Here is a 25,288-nt window from a genome sequence, read left to right as displayed (position 1 = left end):
CCAGGAGGGCATCAGAGGGTATCTGGGCCAGGCGGACCTCGCAACGGACGGGTTCCAGGTTGGCAGAACCATGGTAAGTACTGTGGAAGACCCTCTCTTTCTCCCCTGTGAATCTCACTGTTTTATTTAGTTGATCAAATAAGCATGATAATATCTGGCAGTGGTTCAGTGGTGCTGGCAATTGAGCTGAAATGTGTAACTTGCATCTGGAGACTCAACTAGGTGGTTTGGCAGAATGAACCGAATCAAAGGCATTCTCATTCATGAGATGATTGTTTAAAAGTGGATGAACAAAAATGTCACGCCGAAGAGCTCAGCTCCAGCTATCGACCATAATGCACCACAATTCTGTGGGTGTAAAACAATGAAGCTGCATCGACAGCCAATCAGATGATATAAACCAAGTAAGAGATTCTAATGTTGAAAAAAATACGGATTGGAAGGTAATGGGTGAATACCCTGTATACACACACACACGCACACACACACACACACTACCAGATAAACAAGGATCTTGAATATGTTTAATATTCTTTCATTAGGCTGTGAGCTCCATCATTAGGGTCAATCCCCATGTTATGTAGCTCTTCCTGCTGACTGCCATTCCCAGAGATCTGAGAGCAGTGACTGATTGGAAGGTGTGTGACTCCACCCACATCTCTCCTGTCTTGGCAAACTTGATATCTGCCACAGAAGCTGTCATAATCCAGGACTTGTGCTGACCATGGATGTTCTCAGCCAGAAAGCTCTCTCACAGTGGGCTTCTGTCTGGGCAGATGTCAGGGTTGGTGGCGCTCACACAGTAGGCCGTGATGTGGAGATCCTCCATGATGGTGCAGTGAGGCTGGAGCTCTTTCCATCCTCACAATTCAGGGCCAAGAGGTTCTTGTCACTCACCTCCTTGGTGAGATCCTTGAGGTCCATCTCCTTCCCATCAATTAATCAATCAATCAATCAATCAATCAAAGCTTTATTTGTATATCGCATTTCATACACAGAGGCAACACAATGCGCTTTACAGAGAACAAGGGACATGGGCATAGGTCCCACCCCTACATATTCCATCATAGTAGAGGCAGACAAGGCTGTCTTTTAGAAGACCAAAACCTTCATTGAACTGTAAATGAAATAGTATCTTTAGTAATAATCGCTATAATAAATACACTAAATTTACAGTGTGTCATAGATCAAACTGTTAAAATGACATGAAGAATGTATGTTAATAATAGGCAGTGAATATGAAGTTGATTATGGATTCAATGTACTGAATGATAGTTCAATTTCAATTCAGTAAAGCAAGTTAAAGGAAATATAATGCAAAATGAAATGTTGGAGAGACTGTGAGTCAATAAGAGAGAATGCGCAGTCAATAATCAATCATTCTACAAGTTATAAACACAAACCTGGCCAATGCTGCAGAGAGAGAGAAAATCAGTCAGCTGTATTTACCTTTTGCTCTAGTCAGTCAGGGGCTGGCTCGCTGCAGACTGTACAAGACTTATCAGCCTCATTGAGCAAGGATCTTAAAGGGATAGTTCAACATTTAAAACCTGCACTGTTGCTTGTTTTTCTAATTCAAATCAATTTTGTTTTCTTGCATCTGTTTATTACACTTTTCTTTGTTCTGCCCCTCAAACTCCTATTTTTGGTTGTGAATGAGTGTCCATAGAGCCTGTTATTCACAAAGAGTATCTTTTGTCAAAGTATAATTCAATATTTTGCAATGCAGAGACCTGGATGGCGAAGCTGAGTTTGCAGTGGTTTCAGCCAGAAGTCTCAATGAGAATTGTGTTTGTGTGGGTGGGGAAGAGATTTCCACGGATAATTGGAGATCCTTAGTGATATGATAATGACGAGAATGCTTGCAACCCATATCCATTTTCATTGGATTCCCAGATAGAATTCTCACCTTTTTGAGTGACTGACGGGTCTAGTGGTCAGTTGCGTGTCCTAGACTGAGTAAGCTCAGACCAGGCTGTGTGTTTGAAACAGTGAGTCCGGGTTTGGATGCTCCATGCTTGTGTAAATAAGCCATTTGCGTCTTGCTGGTAGTGAAGGCAATATATGATACTGTAGATAGTGGGATAGGGTTAGGATTAAACTGCTCTGTTTCAGCAAGGATCTTAAAGGGATAGTTCAACATTTAAAACCTGCACTGTAGCTTGTTTTTCTAATTACAATCAATTTTGTTTTCATGCATCTGTTTTAACTATCATATTATACTGTTCTTTGCTCAGAAACTCCTATTTTTAGTAGTGAATGAGTGTGAAATACAACTTTGATGAATGCTTACAGTAGTAAAGTTCGAAGTGATCATATCATAGAACTTTTTTATATTTAAACTTAAATTATTATTTTTTTAAATGTTTTAAACTTTTTTTAAATTAACTTTTTTTTCAATTTCCGTTTAGTTTTAATTCGTTTTTAAAGCAGATTTGCTAGTTTAGTTTTTAGTTTTTGAAAATGCTTAGTTTTAGTTTAGTTTGTATTAGTTTTATTAATCTTCTAATTCTGCGCTAGCCTCGTGAGACCATCCTGATCTCGCAAGCTGATATTGTTTCACTCGGTGCAAAACAAACTGGCGCACGTCAGGTTACTTCTGCACAGGGGCACTGTTACTTTTTAAGTTACTTTTAAAGATAAAATGGAGGATAGATTTCATATCCACACAAAATACTAGGCTTATGTATGAAATGAAAAATACAAAAACTAAGACATTTTCTCTAATTTTAGTTTATTTTAGTTAGTTTTTTAAACACACAACATAGTTTTAGTTAGTTATCGTTTTTTGTAAAGCCTAGTTTTTGTTTTTATTTCAGTTAACTAAAATGTTTTTTCACACCTAGTTTTAGTTTTGTAGTTACTTTTCGTTGACCATAATAACCTGGGATCCGAACATGGGGGTGGGGGGCTACGCGTTGGTGGAGCAAGCAGTGTTTGGGGCGGGAGCTCCCTTCCTAAGCCCCTCCCCTCACCCTCCTAAGCCCCTCCCCTCGCCCTCCCAGGTGTTCCTGCGGGAGGAGGAGCGCCAGCAGCTGCAGGCCTCGCTCCACGGGGAGGTCCTCCGGCGCATCATCACCCTCCAGCGCCGTGCCCGCGCCCGGCTGGACAGGAAGCGCTTCATCAGGATGAGACGGGCCGCCACACTGATACAGGTAGGGTCTCTTCTTCATGCTGTCAGCGCCCAATGCTGCTTGAGCAACATGGTCAGCGGTTCGAAGGGTCAGCGGTTCGAATCCCAGCTCCGACTGTCCACATGTCGAAGCGTCCTTGAGCAAGACACCTAACCCCAAATTGCTCCCAATGAGCAGGTTAGCACCTTGCATGGCAGCTACCACCATTGGTGTGTGAATGTGTGTGTGAATGGGTGCATAAGAGGCCATTGTAAAGCGCTTTGAGTGCCGCTAAGGTGGAAAAGCGCTATATAAGTGCAGTCCATTTACCATTTACCATGAGAGGCAAAAATACTTTCCTACTCAAGATGGAGGAAATGTGTTTGCTTCTGATTTGACCAAGATTGCTCCAGCAAACTCAGGTCCCACAGAAGTGTATTCTGTATGTGATGGTTCCAGGTACCACTAATACTGTAGACTTTTGGGCTCAATTATATTTATTTGGATGATTTTCATGTCTTTGCTCATGGAAATGCTTATCAGTTAAAAAATAGGTTCGGAATATAGCATTATAAGCCATGTTAAAAGGTTATTTACGATCATATACAACGGCCGCTATTAAAGTTTCATCAGAAGGTGCACTTCTCGAGATATAGACCGTCACTGCTAACACACTCAGTAGATCCATAGGTGCATCTAGACCAAATCCCTCAAAAACACCATAAACTCCCTCAAAAACACCATAAACTCTCGTTTTCAAAGACAGGAAACTCACAGAGTGGTCACCGTTGATCGCCAAAAAGTAAAAGTGTCCTGCTTGATGAACATATTCCATATGACTCCAAGCACAGCAAGCAAGTCCACAAAATTGACATTACATACAGCATCTCTCAACTTTCCCTTCACAGCAATGGTGGCGTGCCTATCAGTCCAGAGATGAGGAAGAGGAGGATGATGAGTACGAGTCCAGCGTGCGGGAGGGGGCTGCCCTGTGCCTGCAGACGGCTTGGCGGGGGTACCGGGAGCGCTGGAGGTTCGGGCTGCGGCGCCAGGCGGCCATGCTGCTCCAGAGGGAATGGCGCCGGTGGCTGTGGAGGCGGAGCCAGGCGGCGCTGGTCATCCAGGCGGCCTGGCGCTGCCACCGGGCCAGAGAGGCCTACCTGAGACTGCACGGCGCCGTGGTGCGGATCCAGGCGCTGGGCAGAGGCTACCTGGCCAGGCAGAGGTAAACCAGGACTGTGACTCTAGACTGGTTCCTTCTGAGCTGAACCTGTATAGTTGGATCTCTCTGGAGCCCCGACCATAAACCACTACCAAACTCTATTTCATCTTCCCCTGTATTATCTTAATAAAAATAAGCTCAAATTCTTTGCTTATCCTGGTCTTGAAGAGTTACCAGTGTTGCAGGATTGTACTGTACTCCGAATGAATACATCTTATTGAAAACCTAGTTAGGTTAATGTGTAATAAAGACATGCATTATACACAATGAAATGAAATATTCAACATTTGTGGCCACAGAAAGCTCAATGATGCTATAATTGTCTAGTTCTAGTTTCAGGATAGTTCTACTCCAGGAAGCATTCCTCTCACTTCTGATTGGCTGAGCTGGTAACCATGTCTCCTCAATCGACAGCTTCAGGGAGCTGAGGGAGCAGAGGCTGGAGGAGGCGCTCTGCCTCCAGCAGGAGGAGCAGCCACAGGGTGACCAGACGAGGGCGTCGCCCGGAGGAGAAGAGGAGGCGGAGCCGGCGAGGATCCCGGGGCTGGACCTGAGCACCTGGGAGGACCGCTCGTACGCGGAGCGAGAGAGGAGCCTGCAGAGGCGGAGCGCGCAGACGCCCGCGCCACAGGAAGAGGGAGCGGGAAGGGAGGAAGAGGAAGTAGGAGGGGGAGGGGGGGCGAGGCCTACGGAGAGTTCGTCAAGAGCGCATTCGGAGCCCCCGGGTTCGACCACGAGCCCGCCGGTGGTGGTCAGGGAGAGAACCAGGACTCTGGACGAGCCCAGCCAGAGGACCACGAGGGCCAAGAGGGAGAGCAGGCGCATGAGGGAGCTGGAGCAGGCCAAGTTCAGCCTGGAGCTCCTCAAGGTGCGGGCCACCGGCGGGGGGCCCTCGTCCCCCTCCGAGGAGAAGCGCTGGTCGGCCGAGCTGGTCCCCCCCGCCACCCCCCCTCCCTCCCCCCCGCAGGGCACACCCGACAGCCAGAGCTCCAAGGGAAGCTTCGAGCTGCTCAGCATGGACGAGGAGCCCCCGGGTGAGAAGGTGGGCACGGAGGACACAGAGGAGCTCTCATCCTCTAGGCTGGCTCCGGAGGCGGGGGGGGTGGTCGTCCTCTCCGCCAGTCCCAAGCCCCACGAGCCGCCTCGGGCTCCCGTACCCGAAACCCTCCCCGCTCCAGACCGTCCGAGCCAGGCCTCGCCCGAGCCGGCCCCCCCCAGTCCCACCCCTCCGAAAATGGAGAACTACCTACCCACCTTCTACGTCCCAGCCAATGAAGGCAGCTCGGTTGTGGCTCGTCGTCCTGGCGATGAACCCTTTCAACCCTTCGACCCCTCCGTCTCCACGACGACCACCACCACCACCACCGTTACCCGGAACCTCAGAGAACGGCGGGAGTCGTCGCGGCGACCGGTCGTGGTGGTGATCAGCATGCAGAAGGAAACGCCCCTCAGCGAGGACCTCCTGGGCATGCTCCGCCCTCCCGTGGAGCTCCGCGACGAGGCGGCGCAAACGGGAGAACTCACCCCCTCGCCGCCGCGAGCGGGCCCCGCCCCGGTCTCCGCCCCTCCCCCCCCCGGCGCCGGCGGCGCCGACCAGGCAGTGCTGGAGAGGCTGGAGCGTCTGAACGAGGAGAAGGAGGAGCGCCAGCGACACCAGCAGCAGCAGAACGAGCGTCAGATGATGGAGCAGATCAGGAAGCAGACGGACGAGCTGGAGCGGCAGCGCCGCCACTTCGCGCAGCACGAGAAGGACCTGTTCGACAAGCAGCGGGGCGACGCCCTGCAGAGGATACAGCAGAGCAGGCGGGGCCGACACGACGCGCCCCCCTCCAGACCCAGCTCGCTGCTCATCGAGAGGGCGCCGGCGCTAGCCCCGCCCTCTAGGACTCAGTCGGTGTCGGGAGCCTCGGTGCCTCCCCAGGGCGCCGCTGACCACCAGGCCCGCCTCCCTCCCCCGCCTCCCTCGGCCGACCGAGAGAGGCCCAGGGAGGGGAGGGCGCGGTCGGACGGCTGGGCGCCCAAGCTCACCCTGGAGTCCAGAGAGGGTCCAGCAGGCAGGGGGAGGGGCCCCAAGAAGGCCCCCTCCAATCAGGGGGCCACTGTCAGCATGACTGACAGGTCAGGGATCTTCTTCTCTCCAAAGGACAGGGTGTCGTTTTCAAAGTGAGTATTGGATCAGATTAGTCGGTTATGCTGGCTTTCCATTGGCCCTCCAACGAATCTTTGGCTAATTAAACTGAGATTTGGAGGATTATTTTATAAAAAGACAACCTGTGTGAAATTACATCTTATATGCTTAAGTATTAAATACATCAATGTATTCACAAGTAGTTTCCATCCATTTTCAGTGCACCAATCCAAATGTTGGTCTCATTTCCTTTACTGAATGTCTCAGGTTTGACGCTGCCAACCCTGTAACGGTCCCAAAAGAAGGCGCCCCCTCGAGCTCCAAGCCCTCCAAGGGATTCAAAGCACGCGAGGTGAGCTTCTTCTCATTCTGCATGTTTACTGTAAATGTATAGAAAATATAGAAAAGCGAACCTGAAGAGAAAGACATGCCACAGGGTGTGTGTGTGTGTGTGTGTGTGTGTGTGTGTGTGTGTGTGTGTGTGTGTGTGTGTGTGTGTGCGCGCGCGCGTGTGTGTGTGTGTATGTGCGTGCGTGCGCGTGTGTACAGTATGTGTTTATGTAGACTGCCATAGATCACAATTAAAGAACACAGGACTGATGATCCACCCTCAATAGGCCGTCCTGGTCAACTCATAATTGTCCTCATGCTCCTGGCCGGCCCAGAGGATGGAGCAGCGGTCAGTGCAGGCAGTGTTTCACCTGTGTTATGGTTTCTGGTCAACCCCAGGTCGGCAGGGCAGGCCACAAAAAGAAAGCCCGCATGGCACGGACCCGCTCCGACTTCCTCACCCGTGCCCCCAACCTCTCGCTAGGGGGCGAGTCTGAGGAGGAGGACGACCACGCCCCCCTCACCCCTCGACATTACACCCTCCCCTTCCCCAAACAGGTGTCCCCTGAAGCCATCTTGGGAGAGCCCTGTTTCAGTGACTCAGAAATGGTAATGGCCCAAAAGCCGAGCTCTCTCTTCCCTGCTACCCCAGTCAACCTAGGCCTCCTCCAGGTCTGCTAACCTTGATTTGGGGACAGGCCACTTCCACAACTCTGCTAATCCTTCAGCACCTGCTGGTTAGACCGTGCTACCCTGCTGACCAACTAAAACAACGCTTTCAAATGATAACTCTCAAAAGCATTTACTGTGGTACAGTACTACACTGTGAGGCCTGCTAGGAAGTATAGTTCTGTGATGAGATACAACAGCAGTCTTTCACGGCAGCTCCAAACTGCATTTGAATTTCAAGGCAAATGTACATTTGCTATTAAAGTAATAATTTAATGAAATACCGTATGCAGCTGCCTCTGGAATACAGTATGATTCTGTAAACTGAAGAATAGCCAACCTAATGCCGGGCTCAGACTACAGGATTTTTGGGCCGATTTATCCCCGATTCACCCCTCCCGACAATCGGAGGAGAAATCTGGTCTGGAACATTGGTCGGGGCCGATGTTCAGCCCAGATGATCTTGTAATGTGAGGGGTTTACAGATCCAATCTTAAACCTCCCGATCGGCTCGCAGACCCATCGGGGCGGCCCCGATAATAACAAACATGTTTGATATTTAAGATTATTACGTCCCGACTTTACAAGTGAGATGGCGAGACCAGTGGTTCGTTGCTCCCTCGGGCACGATAAGATCCTGTAGTGTGTGCTGAGCCGTTATTTTCAAATCTTGCCGTGTGAGCATGTTTGAGATGCGCAAGAAGAATATCTGTTAAAATTCTCCTTATGTGCGTGATTTAACCCGATTTCGAAATTGGTTAGGATTTTAAATATCCTGTAGTGTGAGCCCGGGATAAAATGAGCTGATAATAACCCTCTTTCAGAAGCATTTAGGGTACTAACCTACCGCCCCGTAGCCGCTAACAGAAACCTTCTGCCCCTCGCTAACCTCTTCCTCCATCACTATCCTCACTCTGCATGGACAAGCTTCCTCCACTCAGCAGCGCTGCTCGTCTGACCACGCGCTCGGACGCAGCGTCAACACGCACAACCTTTTCTTCTCATGGATCATTAACCCTCAACTCACCTCTGACCTTCTCTTTTTATGCTCAAGGTGAACCGTCAACTGTTACGCCAGTTGAGAATTTCAAACCTCTGGTTGCTTAGATACTGTAACTGTCATTTGAATGATCAGTCTGGATCCCTGTATTCAGCGCTGTCTGCTGTTATGTGTGACAGTGAGTGACACGTTTGTCTGATATTTCAGTACTTTGAGATGAGGAGGTGTACTGGTTGCAGATACTATGCTGCCCTCTACTGGCAGAAAGAAAATAAACTAAATCTTGACGTGCAGATTGTCTGAGATGTAGATATTTTGGCCTCTCGGTGTTGTTGACATGCTGTGTTATTAATGATGTTTCAGCCCTCCACCACCTCTGAAGAGCAGAAGAAGATGCACAAAGCCATGTCTTCTGGGGACCTGGGGAAAGTGGACACGCTACGGAAGAACTCACAGGTTGATGGAAGGTCTGTTGCCCTATCTAGTTTTGGTGTCCTGTCTACAGTAGCAAGAGCCAAGCGTTTGTCCTTGACAAAGAGAAAAATCTCTTTAAAAGTGGAATAGAGTCCGTTGATAGTTTTAAGAAGCTGTTAAAAACTCACTTGTTTGATAAGCACTTTTTGTAATATGTGTTTGCCTTCTGTGCAGTTTTAATGTTTTTGTCATTTTCTGTTTTTCTTTTTTTAACTTTCTATTTTATTCCTATTTTCGGTTTTCATTGTACAGCACCCTGTACAGAAACCAACTCTGGTTTGGAAAGGCACTTTATAAATAAAGTTTACTGTTCACACAGAGGAGTTTGATATCTCTTGTTCCACCAGCAGGGTTCGAGGGAAGATGCGTTCCCTCTGGGGGAAGACCAAGCAAGGAGAGAAGAAGTCGTCCAGAGAGAAGCTGATCTGTGGCTCTGAGTCCATGGAGGGGGACTACGCAGACACCGGACCCCTGCTGGGAGAGGGTGAGGAGGGGTCAAAACACAGTGGTCAAGGCTAGGGGCTTGGTTGAAGGAGTACAGCATGATGAAATCAAGGGAGTACATAGTCTTAGGGCTGGGTTTAAAAAAATTGATTCATCGATTCTGAATCAAATGATTCAGAATCGATTAATGAATCCCAAAATCGATCTTTTATTTAATGAATGAATGAATAAATGAAGGAATGAATAGTTCATTCATTCAATGATTCATTCATTCATTCATTTTTGGAAATCAGTATCGATACCCAGCCCTAGTATTGATGTGTTGCATAACTTGGCAGTCATGTAATTAAGGTTACAGCTAAAAAAAAAAACAGGTTTTAGTAACACTAACCGAATCGATATTGAATCGAATCGAATTGAATTGTGATAATCGATTCCGAATCTTGTGAATTGGAATCGAATCGATTCTTGAAATTCGACTCGATACCCAGCCCTACATAGTCTATACTTAAAAGGTCCAAAACAATAAAGCATATAGATCATTTGAATGAGTGAATATAGATGCTATAAGATGATGAGAACAAGGACAGAAGGTGACCACCTGTGACTCATTTCCTCCCTGCAGGACCAGAGTACCTCTCTCCCCCTCGCAGTCCGGACCAGACGCTGGAGCGGGGGGGGGCGCGGGAGTTCAAGGAGAACAAGGAGCCCTCGCCCAAGGTGAAGCGGCGGCGGAGCGTCAAGATCAGCAATGTGGCGTTAGAGGCGGGACAGTGGCAGAACGACGCGCTCCCGATCCTCACCTGCGCCAACGACTACAGGAGCATGAACGACTTCCTCATGAAGAAGGTGCGTGAACACACACACACACACACACTTACACACTCACATTCTCACACACACACACACACACACACACACACACACACACACTGAAACTGTATGAGGAAGGTAGAACTGGATAATATATACCCTCATAAATATATGAATATATAAATCATTTTAATAAATAATATTGATCGTCAATGTTTTGCTTTAGTGTTTTATTGTGTACCTGCTGCCTCGGGGAGCTCTGTCGTGTTATTAGTCCTGGATGAGTGGCTGTGCTTTTATTTATTTTCTGAAAATACAGTGCTGTGCAATTTTCTTAGGCCCCCTAAGAAAATTGTTCAAATCTATTCTATCTGCACAGTGTTTATTTGCTTGTAAACACACTATAAAACATTAGTCAATACAAATAAACATTGTTATTGACATTAACAATAATAATAATAATAATAATAATTAAAAAGTAAAATAATTATTACTTAAAAAATCTCCTTATCCTGCATGAAGCTTGTGAAGCGTTTACCACGGGACTACTAAAACAGCACAGCAGTGTCCCAGAGGGAAGTTAGTGTTCTAAGGGAGGCCACACAAAATACCAACTTACATAAAAACAAGAAAATAATTGGAGCTCAACATCATCATTGAGGCTGAAATTAAGAAGTAGTCCTGGTTCCTAAATGCCTGAGTGGTACAACTTAAAAGGAATTGGGTTGGAAATTGAGAATTTCTAGCTATGATAAAAGATCTAGTCCTCTCTGTTGGAGAAAGTGTGGCGTAAGGGGGACCTCTCTCACATTTTTTGGGACTGCCCAAGAATACAGGTTTACTGGGAGGGGGTTTAAAAGGAAATAAGGGACATTCTGAATTTAGATGGACAATTTGAACCACACCAATGGATTTAAGGCAGTGTATGTTTAAATGAGTTGGGGAGAAACAAATTATATATGCTCAGAGTTCTTGTGTTGTTAGCTCATAAAATGGTTACTATAAACTTGCTTAACTTCACTCGCCTGTTTTGGACCAATGGACTCAGACTTAAGGCAGTGGACTGTATGGAAAACATAACTTCAAGTCTGCAACATGGAAAGGCTACGTATTTAGAAAGATGGTCTCCTGTTATACTGTACCTAGCAAAGTGAACAGACTGTAAGAATCTGTGGGGTGTAGTCTGGTGATATGTATAGTCTTTTTTTTTTTTTTGTCATCTCTTACTGTAAAATAGTCATTCTGTTTTCACATACCAATATTTTTGTATATAAAACTGTGTGTGACTCTGTCAATGAACCTGTTTTAATAAATGTCCTCCCCCCAAAAAAGAAATTAATATTCTGGTCCATCCATTCAATACATTTTTTTTATATTCTTTTTTAATTCAGAGTGCATCAGATTCTCTTCAGACTGCCAACCTTCACCATGCACCATTACTGTTGTTTTTTATTCTTTATATATTTGCATTACTTTTTTGTATTAATGTTTATTTGTGTTGTGTGTGTTTTTTTCCCAATGTTTATATTGTGTTATTACAAGCAAATAAACACTTACTGCCCAGATAAATAGCTTTAAACATTACTTTCTTTGGTGGCGGCCTAAGACTTTTGCACAGTTGTGTATGTATTTGTTCTACCCTCTCTGAATGATCAGTTGTCATCCCCCTCTCTCAGATCAACGACTTGGACACAGAGGACAGTAAGAAGGACACGATGGTGGACGTGGTCTTCAAGAAGGCCCTGAAGGAGTTCCGCCTCAACATCTTCAACTCCTACTCTACAGCTCTGGCAGTAGGACCTAACCCTAACCTTAACCCTAACCCTAACCCTCCACAGTCAATGACCACTCCAGAGGAGTCTGGCATTACTATGATAAAAGATCAAATTAATAATAAATAAATCTATCATCCATCCTCAACTACTGATGTAGGACTAGTTTAAACTGTAGATAGAATGCAAGTTAAAAAATAAGGTTACGGTGTAGGTGGTGAATGTTGTGCCATTATACCCAGTATTTGTAATCCACACAGTCGTCTTTTCTATTTAAGTACTATATTTGCATCACTGAAGGTTTGAAATTATTTGACTCTGATAAATGACACTTTCATGACATGAGCCATGAGTCGTACTGTATGTTTGACCAGTTGCTCCTCCCTCCTCTTCCGGTCCAGATGGATGATGGGAATATCCGCTACAAGGACCTGTACGCCCTGTTTGAGCAGATCCTGGAGAAGACCATGCGCCAGGAGCAGAGGGACTGGAGCGAGTCGCCCGTCAAGGTGTGGGTCAACACCTTCAAGGTCTTCCTGGACGAGTTCATGACGGAGTACAAGCCCATGGACAGCACGCTCAGCAAGGTGTGTACAGCAGATACAGATGTCCACCTTTTTCTCTGAGAATGGTTTTTTTCCCCGTGTTTTGTAATTACTATGATACCCTAGCCTCGTAAGACCATCCTGATCTAGAAAGCTCACATTCATAACAAAACATTTTCCAAATCCAGCCGGAAGAACAGCAAAAACATATTTTCCTCTGAGAAACTCTGTGCCTACTCTTGTTCTTGTTTAATTGTTATTGCCGAGTCTGTTTCTGTAATACTGCCCTTATGGCTGTGTTTATTCTGCTAACATTAACGCTGCTGCTCATTGCTTCGGGAAACAGTTTTGCCACGGAAACCAATCAGGGGGCTACGTTCTACTGGGGGGCGGAACAGCAGTCAAACAAGAGTCCCTGATTGGCCCGGCCAAAACGTAATTGTGAGAATATTCATTGGAGATGGAGTGAATTGCTGGCGAGATCAGGGTGGTGTCACAAGGCTAATGATACACAGTAGTATTGTGTGTGAATTAGACCAGCAGTAATTATGTTTTTAATATCCGGACAAAGACATGTATCTACTGATGTTTATTTCTGTCTCCACAGGTCCCCAAACCGGAGCGCAAGAAGAGGAGGAAAAAGGATGCAGACATTGTGAGTCTCTGTTCTCCTCTCAGCTATAGAACCATCAGGTCCCCCTCTTTATCTGTTCATGTTCCTCTCAGCTATAGAACCATCAGGTCCCCCTCTTTATCTGTTCAAGTTCCTCTCAGCTATAGAACCATCAGGTCCCCCTCTTTATCTGTTCATGTTCCTCTCAGCTATAGAACCATCAGGTCCCCCTCTTTATCTGTTCATGTTCCTCTCAGCTATAGAACCATCAGGTCCCCCTCTTTATCTGTTCATGTTCCTCTCAGCTATAGAACCATCAGGTCCCCCTCTTTATCTGTTCAAGTTCCTCTCAGCTATAGAACCATCAGGTCCCCCTCTTTATCTGTTCATGTTCCTCTCAGCTATAGAACCATCAGGTCCCCCTCTTTATCTGTTCATGTTCCTCCCAGCTATAGAACCATCAGGTCCCCCTCTTTATCTGTTCATGTTCCTCTCAGCTATAGAACCATCAGGTCCCCCTCTTTATCTGTTCATGTTCCTCTCAGCTATAGAACCATCAGGTCCCCCTCTTTATCTGTTCATGTTCCTCTCAGCTATAGAACCATCAGGTCCCCCTCTTTATCTGTTCATGTTCCTCTCAGCTATAGAACCATCAGGTCCCCCTCTTTATCTGTTCATGTTCCTCTCAGCTATAGAACCATCAGGTCCGATCAGTGATCAGATAGATCCTGACTACTTCCATCTGCCTTTTGGAAAAAGGGCTTAATGGTCAAAAATAGACTAGTGACCAGGCTGAATGACTCCTCTCTCTCTCTCTCTCTCTCTCTCTCTCTCTCTCTCTCTCTCTCTCTCTCTCTCTCTCTCTCTCTATTGCTCTCTCTAGGTGGAAGAGCACAATGGTCACATCTTCAAGTCGACCCAGTACAGCATCCCTACCTACTGCGAGTTCTGCTCCTCCCTCATCTGGATGATGGACCGAGCCTGTGTCTGTAAATGTGAGTACCCTCTTGTATGGTTACACACACACACACACACACACATACACACACAGCTGTGAGCACACACAGAAGAAAATAAACACCTTCTGTCCTTCTTTAATACTCACTCTCTCTCTCTCTCTCTCTCTCTCTCTCTTTCTCACACACTTACACCTTTGTCTCTCGGAACACTAAATGAGGAGGAACTGTCTTTCGGTGGTAAATGTGTTGTATTTGCATGTCTGTGATTGTGTAAACAGTGTGCAGGTACGCCTGCCACAGAAAGTGCTGCTTGAAGACCACAACCAAGTGCAGTAAGAAGGTAAGGGCTGCCATATTGTTTCACTGCACAATAACATCCCATGACATCAATTAATAACATCCCATGACATCAATCACTAGTGGCGGCGTACAACCGAAGCTGGGAAAAGGACTGGTGATCAATCACTCGACCGTCTTTACTTACAAGCAAGGGATTCATCCCACTGAAAATTGAATTTCTAAGTCTTGGATAGAATTTATTGATCTGCGTGTTTCTCTCTCTCTCTCTCTCTCTCTGTCTCTCTGTCATCTGTCTGTTGGTTGTTTTCTGTGTGTTCGTGTGGTTGTGCTTGTGTGTCCATGGTTCTGTGTATGTGTGTGGTGATGCATGCGTGTCCATGGACAGTTGGACCCAGAGCTGTCCTCCAGGCAGTTTGGTGTTGAGGTCTCCCGGTTGACCAACGATGAGAGAACGGTGCCCCTAGTGGTAGAGAAGCTCATCAACTACATTGAGATGCATGGCCTCTACACCGAGGGAATCTACCGGAAGTCTGGCTCCACCAATAAAATCAAGGAGCTGAAGCAGGGACTGGACACGGGTACTGAACACTCACAAACAGTAGCACAAGCAAAGGGTTAGGGGAGCCCTAGCAAGGCTAACAGCTAGCGCTAATGCTAACTAACATCAATGGGGCTGTTTGCTTGATTACTCTGCCATTGCTGTTTGCCTAGACGCAGACAACATGAATCTGGATGACTACAATATCCACGTCATCGCAAGTGTCTTCAAGCAGTGGTTGAGGGACCTGCCTAATCCTCTCATGACCTTTGAACTATATGAGGAGTTCCTCCGTGCCATGGGTAAATATTCATTCAATAAAAGAAAAATGGCCTACTATGTAATTTCCTGCCAAAATGGTCAGTGTCCGCAAACTATTCTTCCCTGAACCTCTGTGCATTCGGTATTGTCAAGAACAGGAGATATTGGATGTATATGGTATACCACAAATTCAACATTTTAAAAACAAACCTAAAATGAATGAAAGCGTTTTGTTGTCACTTCTTTACAGGTTTGCAAGACAAAAAGGAGGTGATCAGAGGGGTGTACTCCATCATCGACCAGCTGAGCAGAACGCACCTGAACACCCTGGAGCGCCTCATATTCCACCTGGTCAGGTAAAGACACATCTGGTTTCTACCCACTAGTATCTCTACTTTACATTTTTAAGATGGCACAAATAATTGTATTTCCTTTCTGAAAAAAAAATAGCCATGGCAGGCACATTCATATGAAATCAAGTCAACAATATCCAACAGGAGGAACAGAAGGTTTGGATTTGGTAGGATACTGCAAATGGCCTCATCCAGTTGCTGAGTGGGATGATAGTTCTGGGTGTTGTGTTTCCAGGATTGCCCTGCAGGAGGAGACCAACCGCATGTCGGCCAACGCGCTGGCCATCGTGTTCGCTCCCTGCATCCTGCGCTGCCCCGACACCATCGACCCCCTGCAGAGCGTCCAGGACATCGGGAAGACTACAGCGTACGAGCTTCCTGGACCTCACTACTAGGACTAATAATACTATTATCTTTACTACCTTCTACTACTATTACTACTACTACTACTACAGTACTACTACTAGGACTAATAATACTATTATCTTTACTACCTTCTACTATTATTACTACTACTACTACTACTACTACTACTACAGTACTACTACCATGACTGCCGGTGCTGTGGTAGATGTTGTTACTGTAGCCCTCTTTGATATCCCCCCTCAGTAAGAGCTCAAGACCACAATGTGTGTCATCTCATTGAGCCCAATCTCCACTGGGGTCCCACAAGGCTCGCTCATGGGACCAGTCCAGTTTTCAGTCTAAAGCGACAAGCATGTCACTATATATTACAACTGATTATTATCTAGCCCTTCAATATGACTGCGCACCTTCATTCTGTAGGTGTGTGGAGCTGATCATCGGGGAGCAGATGAACAAATACAGAGCCAGACTAAAAGACATCAACAGCCTGGAGTTTGCAGAGAATAAAGCCAAGTGCAGACTCACCCTCATCCGCCGATCAATGGTAAGCTGACGTGTCCAAAGTCAAGTTTCAGACTACGAACTGCAACTAAAGAGTGTCTTCAGTTATTTCTTCCTTCACACCTAAAACTAGCTAATCTATCTCATTTAACACCCTACTCAATACTTCCTTACTACCCAACACTTTCTCTCAATACTGAGTTCCTCCCTTCCGCTTAACCTTGTTTTTGTCCCCTCCTCTAATTCTGTCATTCCCACTCTTCCCTTTCCTAATCCAGAAACCTGTACTAATAGCTGTTAGATTTATGAGCCTAACCCGCAGTGCGGCGCTGGTATGTATCCACACATCGTATTGCATCCCCAGCAGTCATCCGGCGGCCATTTTGTTGTGATAGTAATTGCTGCTTGTTATGACTGTTTCTTTCTAATGTCATTGTTGAGCCTGTCCCCCAGTCTCATAGCATGATGTCACATCAGTTTGTCATCTCTCTCTCTCTCTCTCTCCCTCTCTCTCTCCATCTCTCTCTCTCTCTCACTGTCTCTGTCCTTATTTCCTCCTCTTTTGTGAAACTGTATTCTGTAACTGTCTTTTGTGGATGAAAATACAGGATGAACTCATGTTGCTAATTAGATCTGGACTATACTGTGTGGGCTTTTTCTGATGGCCCCTGGTCCTCACTTTTTAGGCTGAGACACATGATCATGATTTTATTACCTGTTACATAATTTTAAGACAGCCTTCAGCTCAGTCATTTTTAGAAGTATATTATCAGCTGGTGTTTTTGTATTGAAATTCTTACCTGGAAATAAGATACACAGTATGTTGTCTTCTTCCTTACAGTACATCCAGAGCCTGTTATGAAACTAATAAGCTCATAAATCACTAAATCACATAAACCACTAATAAATATAAGCTTTGCAGTTGTGTACTAAATCACCTAGCAACCAACAAATTGTATAAGGTTCTGCTGGGTAAAATGTGTTATATTTTTGTGTGATTTTTCCCCTGACAATACGAACATAGAAAGACTAGTGATCATATCAACTATGCACAAGTTTAATGTGTAGTCAGTCAGATTCCATGGGCAAGCAACATCATATAGACCGCCAAGAGAATAAAATGCTCAATAGAAAGGGTAGTCACTCGCAATGCCAGGCTCTCAATTTGTTTCCACACACTTTAAGCAACGAAACCTGGACGAATGTCTTCAGTCTCTAGTTGAGTGCAGCGTTTAGAGACTGACTCGTGAGTCTCTGAACAAAAATACAAAATACAAGGAAGAATGCATTACAGAAGAGATTAGGCAGTGATTCTTTGATTAGGCTGTGATGAACACATTTGTTGTCCGTTTTTGCTGCGGTTAGGTTTGCGGTTTCTTTAGGGTAGGCCCATGAGCATTAAGCATACTACACGCGTTCGTCTTCCTCTCCATCCAGATCACAGTTAACAAACTCTTTGCACTTAACAGACTTTTTGTGCGAAATGTAATTACTCCCTGCATTGTCTCCAAACTCACAGGTTCATTTTCTCAGCTTGTAGATAAATTTGTAGATTAACCTCCCAGCTTGACTCTCAAACTGACAATATATCACAATTGGCACAATCAGCATGAAATAAAAGGCCTAGCTCCTCTTTGAGGGCACAATTATAAATGTACCCATCTCTAGTCCTACCACTGGTCATGAGTTAACTACACATCTCTCACTGGTTGTTTGGCATAAACTCAGACCATGCATTTGGGCTTTATCCATTCAGAGCTTTTTATTTTGTAATATCCCATTTCCAAACTTTAAAATTGACCCCATAAGAGTTGCATAGAGTAACCATATTGGCACTAGAGCGCTTTGATTCACACATCAAGCTGTGATGACCTATAGGAATTCTAGCATTCCAAATGCTGAACTTGCTTGACAAATTCTCTTTTGCTTTTACATTTTGGAACATGCAGCCAAATGCAGCTAAGAAGGTAACACACACTGTCTATCAGCACATCCATCATTCCTCCATGTGTTAGATATTTGGTGTTGTGCGGAGTTTGAGGCTGCTTGTGAGTGGGTAGCATGTGTTCTTTCTGCCTCTGGGTGTGTAGTGCTTGTCTGTAATGGAATAGGCTGCTGGAGGTGATTTGCCAAATAAACTGTGCATGAGTGCTGGTTTGTAATGTGTCAGTCGACTTAATAATAAATAATATTAGTGTATAGCATAAAGTCTGTGTCCAGTTGTCAGTGCTTGACACATAGTGTATTTACAGAGTGTATTGGTTGGAATACAGTATGCCAGTCAAATGGAGCCTAGTACAGTTGCTTTTGTCATCATTTATTATTTATATATGTACAATTTATTTATTATGTATTTCACAACTAACTAACTGAGTAAGCCTGACTTTTGCAGTGAGTAAAACCTGAAAACTCTTCCAATCTGGAACATGGACTGAAGTAAAAAAATAAATAAATAAAAAGAATCTTTCTGTGTTTTACTTGGTGCAGAAGTCAGGCTTCCTGTTAGCCAGCCGTGTGAAACACCCCCCAGCTCACAAGTCCAAGCTAATGACCACGCACTAAATCTCTACGTTTAACTCTCCAGGGCAAGGGCCACATCCGGCGCCTGAGCTACCACACACCCTCACCACCGGTGAGCCCGCGGCTGCCGTCGGTGAGCGACGCGGTGATGGAGGAGAGCGCGGGCGAGGAGGGGGCGGGGCTTGAGCCGGAGGTGGCGGAGCACCAGCAGGCTGTCATGCAGCAGGAGGAGAGGGTGCTGACGGAGCAGATCGAGAACCTGCAGAAAGAGAAGTATGCGCTTCCGTTCAAATGCTAACTATTCCTGAGAAAGATACATTTTTAGAACTTCTTCTTTGTATGGGTTGGTTGTTATTGTCCTTTCCCCCCAAGCTCGGGGCCGAGGGGCTATCCTTTTACCACCCCGAGCCTGGGTGAGGGGCTATCCTTTTACCACCCCGAGCCTGGGTGAGGGGTCATATATTTGAGAACTGAAGTGTAGTTATGAACGTGTAAACAGGCGTACCTCTACAATGGAAAAGGGACAAAAAAGGAAAAAAAGATTTCGAAAAGTCAGCGCAGTTCACAAGCGTTTCAAAGTTGAACATTTCCCAGGACCCTGTAAATAAAGTCTAGTGCTGAAAGAGCAGCCAGTTTAACGTCTCTGATGTTTGCGTCGGCAGAGAGGAGCTGACCTTTGAGATACTGACCCTGGAGCCCAGGGCATCGGACGACGAGACACTGGAGTCTGAGGCGTCCATCGGAACCGCCGACAGCTCGGAGAACCTGAACGTGGACTCTGAGGGCGCCACCTCGGACTTCTCTGGTACGCATTGTCTCACGTAGTGATGGAATGGTGTGAAAAGTTCAAATCATGATTATAGTGACCAAAATTATCACGGTAATCAGTATTATCGCGGTATTGTAGAATTTGCTGAAATCTTTCTACAACTACTGATACACACACTGAAATGATTTCACCAAGTGTTATATTGAAAACCACAAACACAATTAGGGGCACTATGCACTTTATTTTGCATAAACATTAAATGCGTCTTGCGTTAAATGTGCCTTGGAGACTGTTGCTAACTTTGGTTGACGCTGGACAGTATTTACAGTGAGTTTTTCAAAGCGGGGCAATCAAACACGGTTTTAACGATAATTTGATCACAATAAATGTAATCAAATGTCCTCACGGTTTATCATTATACCGGTTATCGCTACATCGCTAGTCTCACAGCAGAGAGCAAGACCACTCTGAGTCTGCACTAATCTGTCTAATATCTCCTAAGCCTTTATGGGAGATGATAAATGTTGCCCCAGCAGAAATGTTATGATGGTTAGAATATGCAGACAGTAGGGTTTTCATGTTGTAGGTGCAGTATTTATTGTTTAGGAGTGTGTATGAAAATGGCACTTTGTCAGCACTATCTTAGCTGTTCATATTCCATTCAAACAAGACCATACTACTGTAGATAGAATCACTTAAAATGTTTGGGGGATAAAACACAGCTATGATTCATTTTGCACATTTGGAAAACTTGGTGTACACGTCCTATAGAAAACAATAGATCATATTATTGATACTAATAATATTAGACATCATTTTTATCAAGTGGGAGCTAAATATGAGATGAGTACCACAAACTATTAGACATTCATTCAGGATGGGTCATATTAGAATATCTGTTGTAAGACTCTGGCACGTAGTTATACAGGGTGGTAAATCTGTTCTTGGGAAACTATGTAGGGTATAAAATCTATTTAAGGCTACACCTCTTCTCCTGTTGTTTGAGTAGGACACCTTCTACAGATATTATTAATTATAATACTGTATATAGGGACAAAATGAATAGCAGCCAAATTGAAGGTGTGTAACATATTACATTTAAAGTAGTAAAGCAAGCACCTTGACCTCCATATGACCTGTGTCCCTGTCAGAGAGAGGCCCCTCGCTGGCCGCCGCCCGGCCAAAGAAGTCTGAGGGGAGGAGCCACCGGCGCCGGACCCTCCGCAGGCAGCCGGACTCCCTGGACTCTCTAGACTCCTCCTCCACTGTGTCCTCTCTCTCTTCCTCCTCCCACCTCCTCCCATCCTCCTCCTCGGCTGCCGCTCGCCGCTACCGTTTCCGCTCCAAGTCGCCCTCCTCTGGCTCCGGCTCCGCCCAGGGGCTGCTCCTGGCCCCGCCCCCGAGCCTAGACTCCGCCCCCCTGCCGGTCAATCAGGAGGGCCTGAACGAGGAGAGGCCCCAGTTCACCAGTCGAGGGACCTTCAGCCCGGAGAAGGGCAAGCAGAAACTGAAGGGGGCTAAACAGTCAACCCTGCGGCCCCCCAGAGATGGCGGGGGCCGGGGTAGGGACCCCCCAGACATACCCCAGCAGTTGGTCTTGTACGGCAGCAATGAGTTCATGGTATGAAGGACACTGGGACACCAAAGCATCTCCTGTCCCAATTCCCCAGCTGACACCCACTCTCATCAAGGTGTGGCAGAGAGTAAGCAATCACTCCTCCTCAAGAACACCAGCTTAGCCTTTCCCTGTCCGAGTCAACAAGCAGAAAACTGTCCCCAAGTGCCATGTGTCCCCCTCCAGAGAGGCCTGGCAGTGGGAGAGGACCCAGAGGACGAGCCTTAACCACCACCCTCATCCCCACAGCTCCTCTGTAGTCCTGGGCCTCAGCGCCAGAGAGAGATGAGGAATGTAGGGATCTCTGGAGGTCTGTGAGGCCTCTGGGACTTCTCCTGTTTGGGGTCCCACAGCCACAACCAGGCGCTGGAGGGAGGCTGATGATGAGAGCAAGCCAGCTGCGCCATGGACATGAGCTCCAAATCATTGGCTGCTTTAAAGTTTACAGTTGTATAACAATCAGTGTAAGCAGTGGTTGCTCGTATTATTACAAATGTATTTTTCCCTTACGCCTATTTAATAAATTTTAATTTCATGGAAAGTATAAATCTATATAACTATATAATACAGGTATAAATACTGTACAAAGCCGGAACACCAGTAACTGCTGGGTAGTTGAAGTCAAATATTTATCTTTTCTTGAGTATCTTGGAGAGCGATGTATGGAGTTGGGGAATGGCTGTGATGTGTGTGTGTGCGTGTCTGAGAAAACCACTTCATGTGTTTTAAGTTTCTGCTGCTTTTTTTCTCATGAGGAAGATATCGCCATCAAAGGGACCAAGTTAGCGGGTGTGCATTTCAGCCAAGGGGGTCCCAGCTCTGTACAGAATGTTGGATGTGTATAAAATAACTGCATTCAGTGCTTGACAGCCATACAGTTGTATTGTACAGGACATGTAGTGAAGCCATTCTTCTTTCTCTGAATACATCTTATTGATACCCCCCTCCTCCCCACTCCTCAAATCCTTCAGTGTTGGCTCTAAATAGCAACCATACATGAACTTGAAATGTTCTTGTCTTTTGTCATTATTCATGGTAATGCTATTTGTCAGTGTGTGTTTTATGGTTGTTTTTGATGTCTTTGCTCACAGTGTCTTACTGGAATAGCTAATGACAACAGATTTAATTCAGTGTACACATTGTCAGACACTTCGACTCATGGTAAATGGTAGTGGTGCCCACAATAACATCAAACCATGGCTTAGGTTTCAAACTAAACGACAAAAGAGAAAGAAAAGTTCTGGAGTGCGTTGAAACAGGTGTGATGAAGGTGCTCTTTAGTGGGGAACACATCAATTCAAAAGAGAACAAATGTCCAAGCCAAGGCAGTCTTCTGGCAAGACTGTATTCAGATGGATATTTCAGGGTGAAATTCATGTTCAAGATCTGTTTTATTGGCCATGTATATGGTACACACACAATATGAATTTGTCTAGGGTAATGGCATACGCTGTTGCATACGACATCAGACAGGGGGCAGCACAGGACAGCGCAATATACAAAATACGATATACTGTTAAAAAAGGAGTGTACAAATGCAATTTACGTGATGTATACAGAATGGAGTGTGGTGAGTATGTACAGTGTGCAGATTGTAGTGTGTGTGAGATATGTGGAACAATCAGAGGTTGTGTGCAAGTGGAGCAAAGGGTATAGTCAGTGGGGGGGGGGGGGCAAGCCTGGTTAATGAGTCGGGTGGCTGTGGGGGGTGGGGGGGGGTTAATGAGTCGGGTGGCTGTGGGGGGTGGGGGGGGGGTTAATGAGTCGGGTGGCTGTGGGGGGTGGGGGGGGGTTAATGAGTCGGGTGGCTGTGGGGGGTGGGGGGGGGTTAATGAGTCGGGTGGTTGTGGGAAAAGCTGTTCTTGTGGCTACAGAGGTCAAGGCAGACTGGTCTCTAGTCGTTGAGGCCAGTGATCCCTGCTTTCTTGGGGACGGGGATGATGGTGGAGGTGTTGAAGCAGGCTGGGACATCAATCAATCAATCAAAGCTTTATTTGTATAGCGCATTTCATACCCAGAGGCAACACAATGCGCTTTACAGAGAACAAGGGAGGTGGGCATACGACCCACCCCTACATATTCCAGAGGGAAGCAAAAAAACAGTATCACCCGGGGGCCAGATAAGTGAGCTGTAAAAATTCTTCCCTGACCCCTCTCAACAAGGCGATCGAGCAAGCTCCTGGAGTTTGTCTACCGGCTAAGAACATTTATAAAGCAATAAATAACATTAAATTACATTTTCAGAGTAAGAGAGGCTAATAACATCATAGGAGAGACATGGCAAACACTGGTGTATGTCTGTGTGTGCGTGAATGTGCCTGGGCCCAGATAGAAGCAGGGGTTGGGGTAGGGTGGGGGTAGGAAAAGGATACGGACCCGGGTTAGGGTGAGGGGAAGGGGATCTGAGCCCAGGACTGGTGTATGTCTGTGTGTGTGTGAGCGTGAGTGTGAGTGTGCCTGGGTCCAGGTAGAGGCAGGGGTCAGGGGTAGGGTGGGGTAGGAAAAGGATACGGACCCGGGTTAGGGTGAGGGGGAGACATGACGTGTCTCTAGAGAGGTGTTGATGTCAGTGAACACTGGGGACAGCTGATCAGCACAGCCCTTCAGCATGGAGGGGGAGACAGAGTCTGGTCCGGTCGCTTTGCGAGGGTTCTGTCTCCTGAACAGGTTAATGTCCTTCTCTAGGGTGGTGAGGGGCTGTGTTGCTATGTGTGTGTGGGGGGGGGGGGGGGGGGCTGGGTTGATGTGGCTGATGGGTGTGGGGGGGGCGGGGGGAACCCATTGTTGAAACCTGCAGTAGAACTCGTTCAGGTTGTTGGCTAGACTAGTCGTCAGTGGCCTGGGGGAATCTCGCTCTGTGGTTTGTCATCTGTCTGAGGATGCGTTTAGATCTGAGAATCAGAGTAGCATTGTTTAGCTTCCTTCACTGTCGTGCTACTGTAAACCTGTACCTCTTTGAACCCGTCCTTATCCCCACTCCTACGTACTTCCTGTTTCTCCAGCGTTAACTTCCTGAGTCTGGCTGTGAACCAGGGCTTGTCATTGTTGTATTTCATCTTGGTGCAGGTTAGAAAACATTTGCTCGTGATGAAGCTGATGTGTGACAAGTTACACAGTGTCTGTGTACTCGTCCTGGTTGTTACCAGCTTCAGGGCCTGTCCAGTCAACGTAGCCCTGATCATGGCCGGCCCGTTCTAGTCAACGTAGCCCTGATCATGGCCGGCCCGTTCTAGTCAACGTAGCCCTGATCATGGCCGGCCCGTTCTAGTCACACACATGATTTCTCCTTAGCTTCGTTGGTCCACTTCTTGTATGTCCTGGTGACAGGCTTGGAGAGTTTCAGTTTCTGCCTGTATTCAGGGATCAAGTGGACGATGGCGTGGTCAGAGTGGCCCAATGCAGCATGGGACAGCGTGGTGGGCATTGGCTAGTGTGCTGGTCCAGAGTGTTCTCCTCCCTGGTTGGGTATTTTATCTGCTGGCAGTATTTGGGGAGTTCATGACAGATTAGCTCTGTTGAAGTCACCTAGGAAAATAACAAAGGCGTCCGGGAACTTGCGCTTCACACCCCGGATCTGGTCAGCGAGCACGCGTTGTGCCTCTTGCATCACAGCATGGGGCGGAATATTCACACCAGCCAAAACAAAGCATGTGAACTAATGGGGGGAGATGTTAAAATAGAGCTGAGTTCAACTCCTGTGTTGTGGCTAAAACAGCCTTATATCAGGGTGAAGCCCCCAACACTCCCCTTTGGTTCAGTAGATACAAGATCATTGCAAACACCTGAGCAGAAAGCCAATGAACTCACAGGTGCAAATGCAAACTATGACCACTAGATAGCTCTACAAAATGTTAAAGAAAAAAAAGATTAGACACCTTCAGGGCATGAGTGTCCTGGGTGTATGAAGGCAGTTATTGAGCCAAAGGCTTAATATGAAAGTCTATACCAGCTGAGAGGCAGGCTCTGTAAGGACCCATTAGATG

At 46.3% G+C, this 25,288-nt stretch overlaps 1 protein-coding gene across 1 annotated transcript in view; it reads left to right on the top strand.

Annotated features, from left to right (window-relative positions):
• The window catches only part of myo9aa (myosin IXAa), a gene marked incomplete at both ends in the record, with an annotated part of 101,829 nt that extends 80,512 nt beyond the window's left edge, over window positions 1–21,317 (top strand). Inside the window, 24 exons of the mRNA XM_084437335.1 lie at window positions 1–73; window positions 3,006–3,155; window positions 4,022–4,338; window positions 4,750–6,498; window positions 6,731–6,815; window positions 7,193–7,402; window positions 8,826–8,929; window positions 9,287–9,420; window positions 10,006–10,229; window positions 11,870–11,986; window positions 12,367–12,552; window positions 13,118–13,165; window positions 14,007–14,118; window positions 14,361–14,422; window positions 14,768–14,960; window positions 15,094–15,222; window positions 15,432–15,537; window positions 15,770–15,901; window positions 16,321–16,444; window positions 16,680–16,733; window positions 18,351–18,368; window positions 18,986–19,194; window positions 19,584–19,726; window positions 20,842–21,317. The exon at window positions 1–73 is cut by the window's left edge and continues 50 nt beyond it. Coding sequence (XP_084293461.1) covers window positions 1–73; window positions 3,006–3,155; window positions 4,022–4,338; window positions 4,750–6,498; window positions 6,731–6,815; window positions 7,193–7,402; window positions 8,826–8,929; window positions 9,287–9,420; window positions 10,006–10,229; window positions 11,870–11,986; window positions 12,367–12,552; window positions 13,118–13,165; window positions 14,007–14,118; window positions 14,361–14,422; window positions 14,768–14,960; window positions 15,094–15,222; window positions 15,432–15,537; window positions 15,770–15,901; window positions 16,321–16,444; window positions 16,680–16,733; window positions 18,351–18,368; window positions 18,986–19,194; window positions 19,584–19,726; window positions 20,842–21,317 — 5,155 coding nt within the window. The remainder of the gene's footprint in view (window positions 74–3,005; window positions 3,156–4,021; window positions 4,339–4,749; window positions 6,499–6,730; window positions 6,816–7,192; window positions 7,403–8,825; window positions 8,930–9,286; window positions 9,421–10,005; window positions 10,230–11,869; window positions 11,987–12,366; window positions 12,553–13,117; window positions 13,166–14,006; window positions 14,119–14,360; window positions 14,423–14,767; window positions 14,961–15,093; window positions 15,223–15,431; window positions 15,538–15,769; window positions 15,902–16,320; window positions 16,445–16,679; window positions 16,734–18,350; window positions 18,369–18,985; window positions 19,195–19,583; window positions 19,727–20,841) is intronic.
• Between the last annotated feature and the right edge of the window lie 3,971 nt (window positions 21,318–25,288).

The sequence above is a fragment of the Borostomias antarcticus genome (assembly GCF_949987555.1).
Source record: "Borostomias antarcticus genome assembly, chromosome: 4".
Lineage (NCBI taxonomy): Eukaryota > Metazoa > Chordata > Actinopteri > Stomiiformes > Stomiidae > Borostomias > Borostomias antarcticus.
Note: the sequence above shows the minus strand (reverse complement) of the source record. Positions and strands in the feature narration are given on the sequence as shown.